Below are 19363 nucleotides of genomic sequence, written 5' to 3'. Positions count from 1 at the left end.
TAGGAGTCAACTTTTTGTCTAGATTTATACTGGTGTCAGAACTCTAGTAAGTCTGTAGTATCTTTGCTAGGTTTTAACTGATGAAATAAGAGCTAGTATTGTCAGTCTTTTCTGTTTTATTGGATTTCCTTGAGAATTTGTATTTTAATGATTAACAGTGCATTATTTCATCATATTTAGCTGTGGCAGATCTCCAACGGATGTTCCCAACACCACCTTCTTTAGAACAACACCCTGCCTTCTCCCCGGTAATGAGTTATAAAGATGGAATAAGTTCTGAGACTGTGACTACCTTGGGAATGATGGAAAGTCCTATGGTCAACATGGTTCCAACACAGCTTGCTGAGTTTAAAATGGAGGTGGACGATGGATTAGGTAGCCCTAAACCCGAAGAAATTAAGGTAACATGCCAAAGATGCGGTATTTTTATAATCTCATCAGTGTATGTTTTGATTTTTATAAACAAGTCACGTGTATTGTAGCATGTGTAGCAGACTACTTTAACAAAAGTGAACTGGATCCATATAAAGTACGTATCAGTCTTTAGTTGGAAAAAAAATTCTTCTCTAGTAAAAGAGCTTTTTAATTGTTTCCCTGATTTTAACTATAGGTATTTTTCTTCTCGTAATTTTATGTTTGTAATGTTTTTGGGTGTTCTCAGGAAACAAACAATATTGTATGTGAAACAAGCCCTATGCCTAACAGAAAGAATGTACGTATATGAAAAAAACATCATGCTTGTGACTAAGTAGCTGTTAAATGATTTATTTCTTCAGATGATTTTTCTGTAGCACCTTTTATGTATGGCCACTCCTTGCTGCCAGTCTCTGGGGATGCAGCTAGGATAAAATCATGCATGTAGAAAGGCTGCCTTTTTCTCTCTGAAATGTTGCCTTTTTTGGTTAGGGTTGAAAATCTCTGAGAAAGCCCAGGGGTTGAACTTGCTCTGTTTCTTCTTCAGCTGATGTTACTTCACAAGTTTTAAGGCCAGATGGGACCATTCTTATCTGACTTTCTGTATAACACAGGTCAGGTAATGTCACATAGTTACTCCTATATTGAGTCCTATAGTGTATCTGAGTAAAGAACTATTTTTAAGTGGGGACTCTGCTGCTGGGTACTAGTACTCACCTCCCCAACTTCACATATCAAGATGTATCCATTTTTCCATAGCATCACATAAAAGGACTTAACATGAGCACCTAGCGTACATTGATTTGTATTTCATTGTTCATCTTTAGCACAGGTTAAGAGGTAGGATAAAATCATTCTGCCTGCTTGTGTGTATTCCGCATTACTTAACTTTTTGGGCCAATTTTTGTCACTTTTGTCAGAAGTTATTTTATCATATTTCCATGCATATAGCCTGAGGGTTTTTTTTATTTAAAATGCACATTTCCGTGTAGAAATACACATCACCTTGTTCTGCAGCAAGCTCATTTGTACGCAGGTAATAAAAAGGGAGATACACACTATAACTCTGTCTTCCTGGTAGTCCCCAACCCTTGATTTTATAGCCTAATTCTTCTCCTTCAGGCCCACCCTGTCCCTAATCTGCCACAGCCTGTTCCTTCTATTTCAGCAGCCATTTCTCTCCCCAACACCACCTCCTTCCCTGTCATTTTGTGCTCCTGTGAATGTTGGAATTAACTGAAGGCTTATTTTTAAGCATCTGCATTGCTGAGAGAGCTATACACAGAAAGATACAGCACTTGCAGTTGCATGGACAAGAAGTGGCTATATATCAATATCGGAATACTGATACATAAATTTATCTTAGTATAAATGATTTAGTCAGCTATGAACTAGTAAATTTTCCTGCATGGCAGTAATAGTGTACTTTAGGCAGACTGCAAATAAAGCACAGGCAAGCCACAGCGTGACTTTCTCCATAAGAGCATTCGGTTTTGTCCCTGGGACAGGAGGAAGTCCCTGTCCCTGGGAGGAAGTAAGACAGCTTGTTGCATTCAGGGATTATGTCTCCATGCTATGATAAAATGTGTCTAGTCAGACCCAGGAGTTACCAGCTCACAGGGCTGCAAATTAAGCTGAAACCTGTGAAGGGGCTGAGCTGGTAGAGAGCTTTTACAAACAATTCTGTTGAGAAGGAGAAACTTTGCAAAAGTGTAAGGGAGTTAGTTATCAGTGTGCCCCTTGTGAAGACAGTTACCCACCTGGAAAGCTAGGCATGCGTAGCAAGTCTGCTTTGTTATTGCAAGATCTCTTCTTCCTTCTATCCTAACTTCATAACTTGAAGGCATGATGAGAAAAGGCATCTTCTTAGAGGCTTTGCTGAAGTATAGCTGTCCATTTGCCTTCTATAGTTTGTGTATCTACCAATTTTTATACCATTATAGATGTTTGAAATAAGTTTTTTATAAGGTTTGGAAGACTTTGCCTTGCCACTACAGACCTTGCTGGTTTTTTTCTTCTGTTTGTGCAGTAAACTATTTGCTTAAGACTAGGATAATTTGGGCCTGGACAGAAATTCTGTATTAGAATTTGTTAGGCTGAAAGTTTTTGAGTGGGCAGAGATTTTAGGGCATTACTGATACTGAAGATATTTTAATCTCCCTCACAACCATTTTAGGAGTATTAAACTACATATTTTAATTCTGCCCGATAACATTTCCAACAGCACAGTTTACTTGCTTCTAAGTGTGTCACACCTGCTCATACACACCAGTGGGGGAAACAAGCACCTAAACCCATTGCTAATCATTTTGAGAACATGTAAGTAGATTTCTTGCGCTGAGTATTCAGCAGCTGAAGATAGTAATCCACACATTTCTCATCTCTCAATGCTTTACAAAGTGCAAGGGAAAAAATGCAAAGATCTAATGAGATGTTAAATACTGAAATTCTGAGAGAGACTACTGTTACTATTTTAATAATGATTTTTACTTTGCAGTAGTGCCTTGAAAGGACTAGCTTTTTTCTTCTGAAAGAAACTTGGAATAGGTCTAGAAACTCTGGCTGAAGTTCTTGTCATCATTCTCTGCCAACAAACATGACAGCCAATGAAAGTCCGGTTTGACTGGACTTCATTTATATTTAATATTATGTTTACCAGCTTGTTTATATATTTATATTTAATACTATATTTATATTTAATATTTGGAATGTATGAGGTGTCCACTGTTATTACTTGGATTGCATTAATCCCCAACATGGGGGTTATTCGGAGAGGCTGACTTAAGGCACCAAAGGTTTCTTCACACTGTGACTCAGCCTCTCTCTCCATTGTCAGTATAGAAGTCTCGCAAAGATCAACCTTTTAAGTGCCTAAATTAGGTGCTTAAAGTTAGGTAGTATGAAAATTTCATAGTACACTACTCACTTTTCAGACATAGCTTGTCTTAAATGAGTCTAATCTAATTGTGCAATCTACTGACGTTAAAGTCGTAGAGCATCTCAGTGTAACAAGGAGCCTCAGCTGAGTTTCCTTGAAGGAACTGCTCTTGAATGTTTTATAGAATGAATAAATATAGTTAACTTTGGAAGAAATGCAGTTGTAGAGGTTCAAACAGTACAATAGGTTTTAATTAAAAAAAAAAAAAATCTAAATATAAAGAGCAACCTTACCGTATTGTAAACAATGTCACTTGGATATTGCAGGATTTTTCGTATGTGCACAAAGTTCCATCATTTCAACCTTTCATGGGCTCCTCCGTATTTGCTCCACTGAAGATACTGCCAAGTCAGTGCCTCCTACCTCTGAAGATACCAGATGCCTGCATTTTCAGGCCTTCTTGGGCTGTTCCTCCTAAAATTGAGCAACTTCCTTTGCCGCCTGCAGCCACTTTCATTAGAGATGGCTACAAGTAAGTACAGTCTTGTAGGAAATTAGTTTGTCACACCCATACCTAAAATGGCTCGTTAATTAAAATTTTGTATGTATTAACAGCGCTTTACTATGCACCAGAACCATAAAATATCCTGCAAATGTATTTTAAACCTTTTCACTTTGTCATTGTCTCAGATCAAAAGTTCCAATAGTAGGAACATTTGAATTAAAAACAGCTTTTGGAAATTGGTGGTGTTACAGTATGTGTCCACTACACTCTTAGTGCTTTTAGAAGAACAGGAACATGTGGTACTTGAATTAATTGCAATTTCTGATACAGGAAAATATTGTAATTCAACATAAAACAGAAGTGTTAGGGAATAAAATGAATGCCCTTAACCTCTCACGTCTCTGTCCTCCCGTTTCAGTGTCCAACTCTGTAGCCTACAGTTAGGCGCCCCTCTGGTTTGTACTTGCGTGTTCAGTTTGAGCTTCAGTCTGATGATACCTGGTCCTGATGATACCAGTTTGCCTTCTGAGGGCACTTCAGATTTTGAGTAGGCCTGTGACAGCTCTCTTCTCCATGTTCTCATGTTAGCTCTTCTGAGTTCTTGTGATTTAACCTGAATGGGTCACATACAGAGCTGCTAATCAGACAGATGCTGATCGGATGTATGTGCTATCCTCCCCTTTCTAAATACTAATAGAAAAGATGCCAAGTCTCTCTTGAGTATGAGTGCTGTGACCGATAAGCAAAGACTGCTATTAAATTTAAAAGCTTGTATTCCTTACTCAGTTCTCAGAAATTAGCAATGTTTATGGAAGAAATTCATTGCTGGAGATTTTGAAAGCTATCAAGAATTTGCACCATTAAATTCATAAAACCTCTTAAAAGGCATCATAATAGTACAAAGGTCTCCTGCTGCACTGCATTCATTTCTAGAGGAAGTAGGCTGTATCTTTAAATCAGTCTGTAAATCCTTTAAATCAGTCCTTTTCCAGCTCCAAAGGATCCTTCAGTGTTCGCAAAAGAATTGCAAAAAAGAAATTGTAAACCCTTGATAGTGCCTAGGGAGCAATTTAATTCTCAGGTTTTTTCATAATAGTAACTGATTCACCAGGCCTGAGCTGGTTATTAATTTCAGGTATTTGTTGGGGAAAAAAACCCTTTCATTTCCAATATAATCCAATTAGAGTGAAGATTATTACTGCAGGCTTCCAACAGAGTGGTGATTGCCAATCAAGGTTTCTAGGTCACCTTTTCTTATTAGTCTGAGGCATTCAGTATGCTTCAGACTCAGAACTCCTTCAAACCTTTGTTCATTTTTTTTTTCCTCTCTTGCTTTGAGTTGGACATACATCAGTTCAAGGTAATAAAATGATTCTAAGGAATAAGGTCTTCATTATTTTCCTTTTCAAGTCACTAATGATATGTGAGCATTAAAACAGTACTCCTTTTAAATAACACACAAAATACACAGTAAGAACAGACAAACATGAAAAAAACCTATTTCCCTTCCTTTATCAAGAGACTCATTGAGTTCTTACACTTTTTCCTTGCCCTAATACTTAATGAACACATTTCAAGAAAAGTGAGCAGCTTAGTAGCAACTTGGAAGGAGAAAAGTTAAGTAAAGATCTTATTCTTTTGATTGGCCCTATATTACCTGTTTCTTGATCTAATGAGTCATTCCAGAGAGAAGATAGATCTCACGGGAATGTACAAACTGTTCTTTGGTCACTTAAATTTGGCAGAAAATGGCAAAAACAGAGCAGTAAAAAGCAGTCGTGACAGGAGATGGCCCAAAAATATGATTCTTAGCTTTACTGGACTAAGAGTTTGTAATGGAACGTGTCATATTGGGCTGTAGAGTGTGTAATCCTAAATGAGTATTTGCATTTATTTATAGTATCTCAGATACTGTTATCGGTTGCATACCACCATGAGGCAATATCGTATATGAGTGCCACGTGCATGACTTCCAACAGCTATTTAAAGTGATAATTTCTAAAATAAAGTAAGATTTCTATGCCTCTGAAATATTTTCTTCATTTTCACTGATGTATATCTCTTTACAGATAATTGTGTTTAAAACAACAACTGCAATTCTTTCTCTTTTCCCTAAAAGAGCTACAAATATCCTAAAATCTTAACTTGGTAATTTACCTAGAGATTCTTCTCAAGAGCATTTGAGTTTTAGGCCATGGGAATAATCTTTAAGAGGGCTAAGTGCCTGAGATGATAATTTTTTATTATGCTGATAAGAAACAACGGTGTTCATGATGAGCATTAAAATTTTAGTTGAGAGACATGAGTAAAAGCTTATGAGCAGAATGTCTGAAGGTGTTCTTTCTTTACTGCAGTTACAATGAATCCTTTCGGTTTTCACCATCTCCTTGCATTTAAAAATAAGTTTTGACAAAATCAGTCTTCACAACCAACCAGTTTGTGATGGCATTTGACTCTGTTTTTTCATATATTTCTTGTAGCAATGTGCCTAGTGTTGGGAGTTTGGCCGACCAAGACTATCTTCAGATGAACACTCCTCAGATGAATACACCAGTGACGCTAAATAGTACTGCTCCAGCCAGCAACAGCGGAGCAGGAGTTCTGCCATCACCAGCAACTCCCCGCTTCTCTGTCCCTACCCCACGCACTCCCAGGACCCCAAGGACTCCTAGAGGTGGGGGTACTGCGAGCGGTCAAGGATCTGTAAAATATGACAGTACAGATCAAGGTTCACCTGCTTCTACCCCTTCTACAACACGACCGCTTAATTCTGTGGAGCCAGCCACTGTCCAGCCAATCCCAGAAGCCCACAGCCTGTACGTCACCTTAATTCTTTCAGACTCTGTGTTGAACATTTTCAAAGACCGTAACTTTGATAGTTGTTGTATATGCGCCTGCAATATGAATATTAAAGGTGCAGATGTTGGATTATACATCCCAGATTCATCTAATGAGGATCAGTACCGTTGCACCTGTGGCTTTAGCGCTATTATGAACCGCAAATTAGGTTACAACTCTGGGCTCTTCATTGAGGATGAGCTGGATATTTTTGGCAAGACCTCAGACATTGGCCAAGCTGCAGAAAGACGACTGATGATATGTCAAAGCAACTTGATCTCTCAGATGGGAGAGGGAGCTAGAAGGACCCAGGAACCTCCAATGAGCCTCCTCCTCCTCCTCCAGAATCAGCACACACAGCCTTTCACATCTCTGAGCTGCTTGGATTATATGTCCTCCAATAATCGTCAGACGCTCCCATGTATGAACTGGAGTTACGACAGACTGCAGGCAGACAGTAACGACTCCTGGATAGAATGCTTCAATGCCCTTGAGCAAGGCAGGCAGTATGTGGACAACCCCACTGGTGGAAAAGTGGATGAAGCCCTAGTAAGAAGTGCCACTGTACATTCTTGGCCTCACAGCAATGGTATGGGTCAGAAGAGATTTTTTTTTTCCTTTGAATTCTTTTGTGACCTCTGTAAATTTGTTTGAAACTTGCCAATTGTGAGCCACTTAATCTTTATGTGGGAAATGATACGCGTAAAAATATTCTAGAAATAAAGTAGATTTATGAAAGCTTTATAAATTACATATAAAGTACCAATAATCCAGTTGTCCTTAGACTTCGTGGTCTAAATTGTGTAAGAATCTGTGGAAGTTCACAAATCTGAAGCAGAGATGCAAAACAAATTCAAGTATTGAGGGGAGGGCAGAATTATGGCCCTTTTTGTTTGGAAAAGGGTATAAGCAATCAGCAGAAAAGAACTGCTCTGTATGAAAGTGTCACCAAGGGAAAAAAAAAAGTGATTTTATAATCAAATATTACCTGTTCATATGCTGAAGATGCTCTGACTTCTTATGAACTGAGTGGGACAACACTAACATTGAAAGGTATGTGAAAGGGACTATGATGATAGCTTTATTTCAGTAATGTTTTCATAAAGTACCACATTAAATGCCATTAAGCTAATTAGAGCTGTACAAACGTAATGGGCATTGCAAAGAGCAACGCGAAGGAACAATAAACCAGAAAATGTTGCCACCTCAAAATAATTCTTCCTGTTCCTCACTGAAAATGATTGATGCTCCTTTGTCGTTTGCAGTTTTGGATATCAGCATGCTCTCCTCCCAGGATGTGGTGCGCATGCTGCTGTCGCTGCAGCCCTTTCTCCAGGATGCTATCCAGAAGAAGCGAACAGGAAGGACCTGGGAGAACATCCAGCACGTGCAGGGACCACTCACCTGGCAGCAATTCCATAAGATGGCAGGACGGGGAACCTATGGTACGTATATCGTGTTAGAGGTCAACAGTTAAAATAAAAGCATAGTTTTCTAGAAATGTGTACTTTCCTCTGGAAGTATGTTAGAACAAATGGGCTCTTTAGATAGCTTTTTTTTTTTTCTTTTTTTATTCTTTTGGGCTCTTCAGATAGCGCTTTTTTTTTTCTTCTTTTTTCCTTTTTTCTTTTTCTTTTTTCTTTTTTTCTTTTTTCTTTTTTTTTTCTTTTTTTCTCACCCCACCCCCCCCGCCCATTTTTTTTCCCCAAATGCCTTAAAAGGCATTTGAAGCACATGCTTGAATACCGTAGTGGAGATTTTACCATTCCAGATTGACGAATACTTACAGAGTGCAAAAATGCTGGGTGAGGATCAAACTCCCTGTCTGAATCTGTATTTTGGCTTGTACTGAAACTAGCTGGTATATTAATAACGTGAAGAGAGGAAGCTGTTAAAATTGTACCAAATTGTAATGAGGAAGAGGGGCTTTCTGAGCTATACAGATATACAAAAAGTGGGTGTGCTTTCTCCACGAAGAGGTTTGCTTGTTCTAAAGTTTCCCATAGTCTTAATAAGAAGTTTCAGTTTAAGTATCTCCTGGTTATAAGTGACACTTCTGGAAAATGCAAATTACAAAATAGATTTTGTATGTGCACACTTGCAAAATAATGACTGACCTTTAAATATATATTTCTCACCTGCAATTTATTTCAGTCTTAACCAATGCAGTCTTGCTTAGTTTTTTTTTTTTACAGTTCCATTGTGCTTTGCTTTATTTTCTCTCTGTTGGTATTTAATATATTGCTGCTTTCCTTTGGGGCTAGGACAACTTGTGGTAACTACAGTTCCAGTCTAAAGCTATTGTGCTTCATGAAGAGTACTTCTAATCTAATAATTTTTCCAGCATTTGTAACTTTAAGAGTTAGGATTTGCCAATTGCTACCAGAGAATAAAACCAAAATTACCATATAGTAAGTAGCAGAGCCTTTGATATAGATTCAGTAATTTTTACTGAATGTTGACTTTTTCATAAAGTTGGATTATATTCTGCAGAAACTACTGGGTATATTTTCGCTTGAAATTTTCAGCAATATTTCTGCTAACGAGCACAGTGTCTGGGAGATACCGTGTTAAACCGGATGGTAATCCTCTCAGCTGTGACAGCAAGTGCTCTGGAGCACTTCCTATGGAGAGGAGCAGGAGGCAATTTTTAGAATTATGGTAACTTTGCTTAGCATTATATACCTGGGAATAAGTTTGCCTAACCATTTTACTTAGTAATTTTGCACAACTGGGTGGAGGTAGATGAAGAACTGTAAAATCAGATTTTATGTTTTCATGTTATTACTTTTGGTTGAATAGGGACTTGTGAGATGTGGTTATGGTGATGACAAAGTAAAATCACGAGATTAAGCCTCGGGAAGGGCAATACAGGTATTTACAGTATACTGAAAGATGTTTTATTGCAACTTTCTAGGAAAGCTTAAATGGTGCTTGGACCGGCTCCCTCTACTTTGGCTGACTGAACTTTGATTTTATGACATTTCTTAAGTACAACATAAATCTTTCTTCTCCTTTATTAAATACTTTTTTCCAAGGAAAAAGACTGTGAGAGAACATGGTTTATCAGGCATGGTAGAGCCTCAGTATATGTTTCCACACCTATGCTCAAACTTCTAGGAAACTCAGCATGGCAAGGGATTAGTTATTTCCAATATTCCTGTAAAAGAACCCACTTCCTGGTGCATCAGAGAACCCACTGCAGTTAAACCAGTTATTTTAACATTTTTTCTTTCTCTTTTTCTCTTTGAAGGCTCTGAGGAATCTCCTGAGCCTCTTCCGATCCCGACTTTACTAGTGGGTTATGACAAGGACTTCCTGACAATCTCTCCATTCTCCTTGCCATTCTGGGAGAGGCTGTTGCTAGACCCATATGGGGGCCATCGGGATGTCGCCTATATCGTGGTGTGTCCAGAAAATGAGGCCTTGCTCGATGGAGCCAAAACTTTCTTCAGGGACTTGAGTGCTGTATACGAGGTTGGAAAGAGGAACCACACTGAATTATTTCTTCTTAAGTGTCATTTCTGCTCTACTGCATGTTCACTGGGAGGAAACCATGTTTTTTAAAGTTACAATTATTTGAATAAGGATATCTTTCATTCTGAGGACTTTTTGCACTTTCAGAGTCCAAGAATACTATCTAATTGAGTTATACTGTGATTCTCTGCATTTGGGGGTATTTGTTGCCATCTGCTCTTTCCAGTACACGTTCTCTTATGTTACAGAGGATATAACACTAGTATTAATATAGTTGCAACCTAACACATGAAGGGGCAACCAAACCTAAAGAGCAAGGAGTACATTAAAGAAACTGTTGCTTTCTTGTAATTGCTAGGCTGGAGATAAAACCATTCCCAGTTTTTAGCATGCACATTGTGTACTACTGAATGTGGAAGATTACTTTGTAACCTTAGTTTTGCTGTGTAAGTGCAGTTCAAGTCAACAGATAAACGTAGCCTTTTGTTTTTATATTTATTAGGAAGCCACCAGATATGTGCTGGTAATAAAGGGTTTATGCTACAAACCAGTCTGCATAACTTACTCAGGTGCTTGGCATCTAGTTACAAGCATTTCTTCTTTCCTCACCAGATGTGTAGACTTGGCCAGCACAAACCAATCTGCAAAGTGTTACGTGATGGGATTATGCGGGTGGGAAAGACTGTGGCACAAAAGCTGACGGATGAGCTCGTGAGCGAATGGTTTAACCAGCCTTGGGGCACTGAGGAGTGCGACAATCATTCCAGACTCAAACTTTATGCGCAAGTTTGCCGGCATCACCTAGGTAAGTCTACCATGGCGCTAGCAAGGCTGTTCTGTTTTCTGTAGTGTTTTAGAGGTTACTTGCAGTAGGTGGAAACAGGGGGCTTTTTCTTAAGGTATGGATTATGATCTGTTTAAAAATAAAAAAGGTATTATGAGGCTTTATCTTAATTTCTTAATCCTTCCATGTTAAATTTGCCTACTTTAGAAAGTTTTGTTGTTGTTTATCAGCCTGGTGATCATGTCAGAGATTCAAAAGCCAATTCTTACCGTCTTAGAAAAGTCAGTTTGGTATAAGATGTTTGTATGTCTCAAAGATGTTCCACACAAGACAATGTATAAATTGATGTGGTTTATATGCTACTGATTTGTATCATCACGCCAGCGTGACAGAATGATGTGCATGGTGCCTTCAAGCATAACATTTATTTATATAAGAGGCGAGTTCACTAAAACTCTGCAAAGGAAGAATGAGTTAACACAGGTGACAAAGAGCAAGTAACAGTATCCTTGATGACTGGGGCCTCAATCTACTGGGTGCTCAATCTACTTGGAACCACGTTACCCTGAAGGCGTGGTCTCCTCTGGACCTCCTGTAGGCTTATTTCCGTCCTGAAACAGTGACACATTTTAAAAGATTAGTCTTTCTTTTTTTTGTTATGGCAACCGGCCATGTTTGTTCTTTTATAACATAATGTCAGGTGTGCTTGTTTCATGAAGGAGTGTAGAATCTGAGAGTATGGAAGAGTATAAAGTTTGCTGGGGCACCATCAGATGACTGGTCCTGGCTGAGCCTGGATGAGTCCCTGGACTCATCTAACATTGCTCCCAGATTTCATCTGGGGAGAGACGTGGTTGGTCTATCCAGAATGGATCCAAAGGCAACATAACATGTATTGTGTATATGACTGAGAAATGGGATCTTAGCACAAGACACAGACCCATCCAAAATGTCACTGGAAAGACATTGGCTGAGACAGTGCTGGTCAGCAAGACAGGCAGTGACCATAGAACACCAGCCATGTAAATGTTTCATGCTTGAGCTGAAATCTGCAAACTATTTTTTTGTTTAAAAATAGCCAGGAACTTTTAAGTGGTTTCTTGAAAAGTGCTTACTCCCTTTGCTCTGAAAAAGGTGTGGCAATGGTTAAGTCTGCTTACTTTGAGGACTGGTGACTTGGTTTTGGAAAAAAGTTTAAGCAAACGTATCAGAGTTAGCTGGGCAGTTCTACAGACTGCTGAATGGTCGCCCCATCCTTTGAGGAAAGTTTGGCAGAACAGGCGAGAACTCATCAATCTCAAATGACCCTGTTGCCTCATTCAGTCTGCTTTTAGTTTTAATTTACCACGTAACTGGGAGGGAGGAATTATTACAATACTACTTAACATGAATACCCAGGTTTACATGCAGAAATATGTAGCATGTGCACAGCCAGTGGAGGAATTGGGCTGTTCAATTCACACCTGAAGCATCTGGCAGGGGCAGTGTTGGAAACTTCCCCTGCTGGTGATTTGCCACCTCTGAGAATAAATAAATAATAAATATTCATTTACTTATTTTTTATTCATTTATTACTTAAAAATAATCACTGTGATATCTCTTTTTCTGATACCGAGGAGCAGAAATAACTATATTAAAGTTTGCCATTATTGTAGCTCAGGTACAAAGAACTTTTAGATTTTCAGTCTGAAAAAGATGACCTGTGGTAGATTGCAAAGCTGAACACTATATAAAGCTGTTACCGCAACACAATCTAGCCAGAGATAATGACATGTCAGTACCAACTTCGATTCACAAAGCTCTGCAAAGTCAGTCCTGTTTTTTAAAGACATTTGATTCATATCAGTTAAAACTGAAACCCTGAAGAATGGGTTCCAAAGTAAATATTTATAATGGAGATTGTATTCCCTTAGCATTTGTATACTCCTAGAATATTCTAAAAGCACAGAAAATATTGTATGACTTTATGGTTAATGCAGTTCACTTTGATCTGACAGACTCATTAATCTCCTTTCCTCTTTATACGCTATTTCAGCACCTTACCTAGCCACTCTGCAGCTTGACAGCAGCCTATTGCTACCACCTAAGTACCAAACCCCGGCACCAGCAAGCCAGACACAAACAGTACCTGGGAACACTGGACCTGTACCCTCAAGTTCAACATGTCTTTCGGCTGCTGGGGCACCACCAACAGGCAGTTCTTTTAACTCCACACCCAGTGGTGGGACCACTAGCCTTCCAGCAGGAAGTAGTTCATCCTCCGGGTCCTCTGTGCCACAGCTGTCAGCGTCTTCTGCAACACCCAGCGTTAACCAGATGACCGCTACTTCTGCTCCAGGGTTTAGTGGGAACATTGGTTCAGGGCAAAACACCAGCACTGGGGGAAACACAGCGGACCGCTCGCAAGGAAGCACAGGTCCTGGAGGAGACACAGAATCGAGTCAAAACTTACCACAACAGCAACAAGAAGGACAGGAAGGGTAAGTTACTTAAGTGCTCAAATGACTCAAAGTACTTTGAATTAAATCCACTGTTCTCCTGTTCTCATACAACTCATAACCTTTAAGCCTTATGTAAATCCTTGAAACGAGAGGACCCTCGGTAGGATACCCCAGCTGGCCTGCATTTGCAGTACAAGAAAAACAGAAGGTGTCTCATAGGTTCTGTGCCATACCTGCTAGCTTGGTCTCACGTGTGTCAGGTACTGCAGGATATCTCATGTGGCACTGAATGCCTCTTAACGTGGGCAACTCCGTCACGCCTGTAATGTTAACAGATACAAAACGCAACCCAGGGATTTTTTCCTAATTTTCTTGCAAGTATTGTTTTGCAAGCAGGTATACTGTAAGGTCAGGAAACAGGGTTATACTGCTGTTACTTCAAAATAAATTTTAGCCGCCCAACTTTTTTAAAGACTTCATTATAAATAGTCATCCATCAAACATAAAAATTAGGAAAAGGTTTTTTAACATCATGTAAGTAACTTTCTGAGTGAACATGTTTTTCATTACTCTCATAATAATGCATATTACTAATAGGCATGATATATGTTATGGAGTTCCTGTATCTTAAGTGAAAAGCCCACATCCTGTTGTAAAGTTCGGGTTGTCCTTAAGACATCTGTTCACTGGATCTATGCAAAATACCATTTTATCAGCTGCAGCATGGTTTCTGACCAAGTAAGCCTGAGCTGCTTTTTATCACTTACAGATGTTGAGCCTTCCATTCGTGGTTGAGGCATGGAGGAATGTTTTACCAAGTAAAAAATGTTCAGTTGCTCCTTCCATTACCAATGGAACCTTTTCTGTAACTAAACAGAGGACTTCAGTCTCCATGAATTGGCACTTTTCCTCAGTTCTCAATTCCTTCTCTCACCCTTTCCTCCCACCTCTCCCAAAAGAAAACCCTAAACAGCACCAAAAACCAGGCATGCACAAACATAAAAAGAAAACTCACAGAGCTAATATTAGTCAACTTTCCCATATTCTTCAGATGTAATCTATCCTGATTGCCTTAAGTGAGATTATGTTAGACTTTATGGTAAGTATCTTTAATGCATAATTAATAACAGGTATTTTGGATTAAGAACTGCTGTGAGTAAAAGTCATCTCTCCTCAATCACTGTTGTCATGGTTTTTAGTTTTGCTTCTGAACGTAAGAATCACTTAGTACTCCCCTTTTTCCTCCTCTGCTTCAGCCCTGCACACCTTTACAGAAAAACAGTAATTAACAATTGTAACTTGCCTTTGAATTTAACAATGTATATGTCTCTAGTGTTACAGAGAGGGAGAGAATAGGGATTCCCACTGAACCAGAGTCTGCGGACAGCAACGCCTATCCTCCAGCCGTTGTCATCTACATGGTGGATCCTTTTACCTACACTGCAGATGAAGAATCTGCCTCAACCAACTTTTGGCTGTTAAGTTTGATGAGATGCTACACAGAAATGTTGGATAACTTGCCTGAGAACATGAGGAATTCTTTCATTCTCCAGGTAATTCTACCTTCCTCTGTATCTTCACACTGGAGAGTCATTCTGTCACAGCATACTTTTGATACGTATGCTATACTAAAAGATACAAAATGGAAGATAATACGGAAAATTTAGGTGACATTTACAAATTACTTTGTTGACAGAACAAGGCTATATATTAAAAAAAAGCTTTTGTTTTGATGAGGAAATTAATTTAAGGCAGCCACAGTATCCTTGCATCAAATTTGTTGCATGGTTCTAGCAATCATACATGCTAGATGCTTCCTGAAGAGGGATTTCAGTTATTTAAGTTGCAACTTGGGTTGCAAATGTCCAGTTGCTCCTTTGATTACTTTGCCTGTTGAGTGGTTTGCTTTTTATATTCTCTTGATTTATACTGTTTAATCCAAAAGAAGTATGTGAAACCAGACATTTAATGCATAATTTAACTATTGTATTGTTATTATCTGCTTCTTAAAAATAATTTACCATGTAACTTGGCATATAATAATAGTTACTTACTATGGAATTACTTAAGAACTGAATCTGTGTGGGCAGAAGCAGAGCTTGGCCTATTGCCCAGACTGCCTGCATTTTGCCATGCCTCCTCTTTCAGAGTGGCTCAGCCTAAATAAATGGGGGGCAGAATGGGAGGCCCGAGATTACAGGCTATGTGTGTACGTGTGCAACGCATGCAAGAACCAGCATGTGAATGATTTCTGTATACCTTATTCATGTATGCTCAACTTGGCTTAAAGGTATTTTAATTTAAATGCTAAAAAAAAGAATTAGAAGTTATTATAGTGTCTCAAAGTGGCCACGGAAAACATTTGTCATTTTTGGTAATCTTGACCTCATCGTTCCCTGAAACGATGGAGGAAACTGCCACCAAAATATGTTAGGCTTGGGGATGAACAGAAAATCAGATTCACAACTTCATATTGTGGTACACTGCAGGCAATTTAATTGATTCAGACCTGAAGCTACTAAAAATAAAATAGCCACTGATATCGCAATGTCTGAAACACAAGAACATGTAAACTGTATATTGAAATTGCATCTTAGTCTGTATAAGACAACTAATGGGCTTACCAACTCTTTGTAAGTACTGTTTATTTTCTGGGCACTTACCGTTTGTTTCTCAAAATATGTGGTGTTTTGCCAGTTTAAGTAAAAATAGTAGACAATTTTCTCTAAGGAAAGGGTAACAGGATATAGTTACCAGCACAACATTCTCACAGCTGTACCACAGTATACACAATTATACAGTTATTTCAAAATAAATCAAACCCAAATGTTTACAGATTTATTACAACTCATGTATAGAATGGAAAAGCCTAGGTCCTGAAATTCTTGGATAAAGAAGTTGTCTTTTAAAAACACGCAGTCGCATTTAGTAAGTAGAATATGCTACCAAAGTAACAATGGTTCAAGCAAGAACCATAGAGTAGAAGTTTTGTGATACCTAATTTTTATAACTACTGAAAATATTTGTTAAAAGAATCTGCTTGGGTCTCATAGTGTTAAGATTCAACATAAATATTTTGTATTGACAGTTTCTGCTCCAAATATCTCACTGTTCAAAAGACAGTATGTTTCCACAGCCATGTGTAGGACATTGTATTTCTCAACACTACAATAAAAAAAATGAGTTTACAGGGATTTAATTCTGATTTTAAAAAGGATTTGAACTGAAAAGATTATTTTTGTTATGCTTTGTTTACTTCTGAAGGAATGTTGTGCCATTTCTCCTTCCTGTTCTTGTGCAGATGGGTCTTAACCACCAAACTCAAACCTCGTCGGCAAATCTTACTGTAGTTCTGTTTCTTGCTGGTCGAACATGTAAATTTAAGTGTCTTGCTTCACATTACTTTCTGAAACAAATAAAACTGAACAGCAGCATAGGATTGCTGAGGTTCCGCTGTTTACTAAATTGAAAAGGAGAAACAACCACATAAATCATTGTAATAGAATCTTAGTTCGGCTTTCTACAATCTTCTTTAAGAATGACACCGTAGTGCTGAATCCCACACGAACAGCAAACAAATACTAATTCTAACCACAAACTCTGGAACCAAACCTGCCTAAACACAAAGTTCGGAATACCAAGATTATATGGTAAAGGCTACCTGCAAATGAAGATGTTGATCAGAAAAACAGTTTTAAAAAAATTAAAGGTGTTTGAATATCAGTGTTTGGTTTTCAACTGAGGGTTAAAAAAATTAAAATTAAAACTACCCCCAAGTTTTAGGGTATTGCTTTTAAAAGCCACTGGTAATTACTACTTGTGGTATACTTGGATAAATGTTATACATGTAATTAATTATGTGCCCTGCCCAAATTGCAGTATGAATGAGAAAGCAGACTTCAGAAAAATAAGACGACTGGGGAAAAGAATCTGTTCTTTTTGTGTAGTTGATTGGTTTTCTCATTCAATGAAGTTTATATCACAGAAAGTAAAATTCATTTAGAGTTTCTAATAAGCTGTGTTTGTCAGCTGTTACAGCTGTGTTATAGTACTGTTCAGTTATTGTTGCCCTATAAGAAGACTCTTCTGTTACATTGGACAGTAGGAGTCTTAGCTTTGTGAGAGATTTTGCAACCTTAAATATATCATTATAACGGAAACAGCAGGTTTGTGGCAGGGAATATAGTTGCTGAATGTTACAGCCATTCAAGCAAAAGGGCCGTAGCCCTGATGGCAAGCTCCAGATACTGTAATGCAAATAGCTGAATACCACATACAAAGTGTCATGGTTGTTAAATGACTAATAAATGTGTGAATCTCGTTTGATATTAATGAACAGCTCTTTGAAGACTTTCAGTCACGTTTTATTGTTTATGTGAATTATATAGATTGTGCCTTGCCAGTACATGCTGCAGACAATGAAGGATGAACAGGTTTTCTACATTCAGCACTTGAAGTCTTTGGCATTTTCCGTGTACTGCCAATGCAGGAGGCCACTGCCCACACAGATTCACATCAAGTCTCTCACAGGCTTTGGGCCAGCTGCCAGCATTGAGATGACCCTCAAAAATCCTGAGGTTAGTATTGCCGTCAAGAACATGAAAGCCTGCTAATAAACTGTACCCGCTTTTCTCAAATATCAAAACAAGAGTAGTTAAAATACTTTTAGGGGTATTTTTTCAAGGTATAGAAGACAATGACAATATAAAGGGAAAAGGTAAGCTAATACTAAATAGAAAATAGTAATAAAAATGTCAGAGTGCTTGCTTTCAAAACATTTTAAGCTTCTGGGTTTGAGTCATAAAGTAAAAGGTTAAAGTTCAGTGTGAAAGAAGAGAAAATGTATGCTGTTACTTGGGATCCTGAGATGTTTTGTAGTTTATGGTACTCATACAAGAAAGTGTTTATGTCCAACCTTTATTTATATACATATATATATGCATATATATGAAATAAGTTCCTGTGCCTAATTACAGATATTATATTAATTCCCTGAGGTAATGGAGAAATCCCCCTATTTCAGTGGGCTTATCTTTCATCTGTTTTTTTCACTGTAAATATTCAAGCCCTGTTTCTGGAATTTCAGGGGTTTCAAAAGAAGAATAATCCATCCTACTTTCCATGAATGTTTTTCATTCTTTGAAAGATAACGATGACCATTTTATTTAGATTTAATGGACCAACTAAACACTTAAACACTTACCTTGGGATAAAGACATGCTTGTTAGGGTTTAAAAACCTAGTTTCAAAATCATCATAAAACCAACTTATCAGCACATTTCATTACTCACGTAAAACCATAAGCTCTCACTGAAAATTTCTAAAAGCAGTATCACCCCAGGCGTCTCCTCTTCGCATTCTCTCCTCCATGCTTCCCTCAAAAAGTATCCGTTCAGCAGGATGAATTTTGCAGCAAGTTACAACAGTCGTACTTAAAGCTATTTAGGTGTAAGGGGAAGAGCAATAAACTTGCAAGACCCCTGCAAGCACCTCCTCCCATTAATTAACGTTCCTGCACTGTTGCCACGGTGGTATACTTCTAGAAAGTGACATAAGCAGAAATACAATACCCTTTAATGTCTCGAAGAACACACCGTAACTTACTTTTCCTCTAAGCTGATTAACTTGCACTTTGCATTTCACGTTTAATTTCCTGAAGATACAGAAGACACCAAAAAAGGGGCAAACGTTTTCACGAGCAGCTTGCATTTAGCATAGTTCATTTAGCATAGTTCATTAGTCAGATGTCTACTTTTTCCATTTTACATGAGTTTGCTAGCAGTCTGCACTGCAGACTTCCAAACTTTGCCTGAAAAAATTGAGAAAATACCCTGACCACTTCTAAATCATTGAGCATGTCTGTTCAGGCCCATAATGTTTTTTCTTCAGAGAGGAGTTACAAAGCAAAGATGGGTTTGGGGCCAACCACCTGGAAAGCAGCTTTGCAGAAGGCGGCCTGGAAGCCCTGTTGGGCAAGATGAATGTGAGCCAGCAATGTGCCCTTGCAGCAAAGCAAGCCAACAGCA

General features: G+C 38.4%; 1 protein-coding gene across 1 annotated transcript in view; it reads left to right on the top strand.

Annotated features, from left to right (window-relative positions):
• The window catches only part of MED13L (mediator complex subunit 13L), a 206036-nt gene that overhangs the window by 169039 nt on the left and 17634 nt on the right, over positions 1 to 19363 (top strand). Inside the window, exons 15-23 of the mRNA XM_076353034.1 lie at positions 181 to 401; positions 3619 to 3824; positions 6278 to 7224; positions 7901 to 8080; positions 9889 to 10112; positions 10725 to 10917; positions 12932 to 13376; positions 14671 to 14890; positions 17726 to 17914. Coding sequence (XP_076209149.1) covers positions 181 to 401; positions 3619 to 3824; positions 6278 to 7224; positions 7901 to 8080; positions 9889 to 10112; positions 10725 to 10917; positions 12932 to 13376; positions 14671 to 14890; positions 17726 to 17914 — 2825 coding nt within the window. The remainder of the gene's footprint in view (positions 1 to 180; positions 402 to 3618; positions 3825 to 6277; positions 7225 to 7900; positions 8081 to 9888; positions 10113 to 10724; positions 10918 to 12931; positions 13377 to 14670; positions 14891 to 17725; positions 17915 to 19363) is intronic.

Source organism: Aptenodytes patagonicus, chromosome 15, assembly GCF_965638725.1.
Source record: "Aptenodytes patagonicus chromosome 15, bAptPat1.pri.cur, whole genome shotgun sequence".
NCBI lineage: Eukaryota > Metazoa > Chordata > Aves > Sphenisciformes > Spheniscidae > Aptenodytes > Aptenodytes patagonicus.
This window is presented reverse-complemented; position numbering and strand designations above follow the sequence as displayed.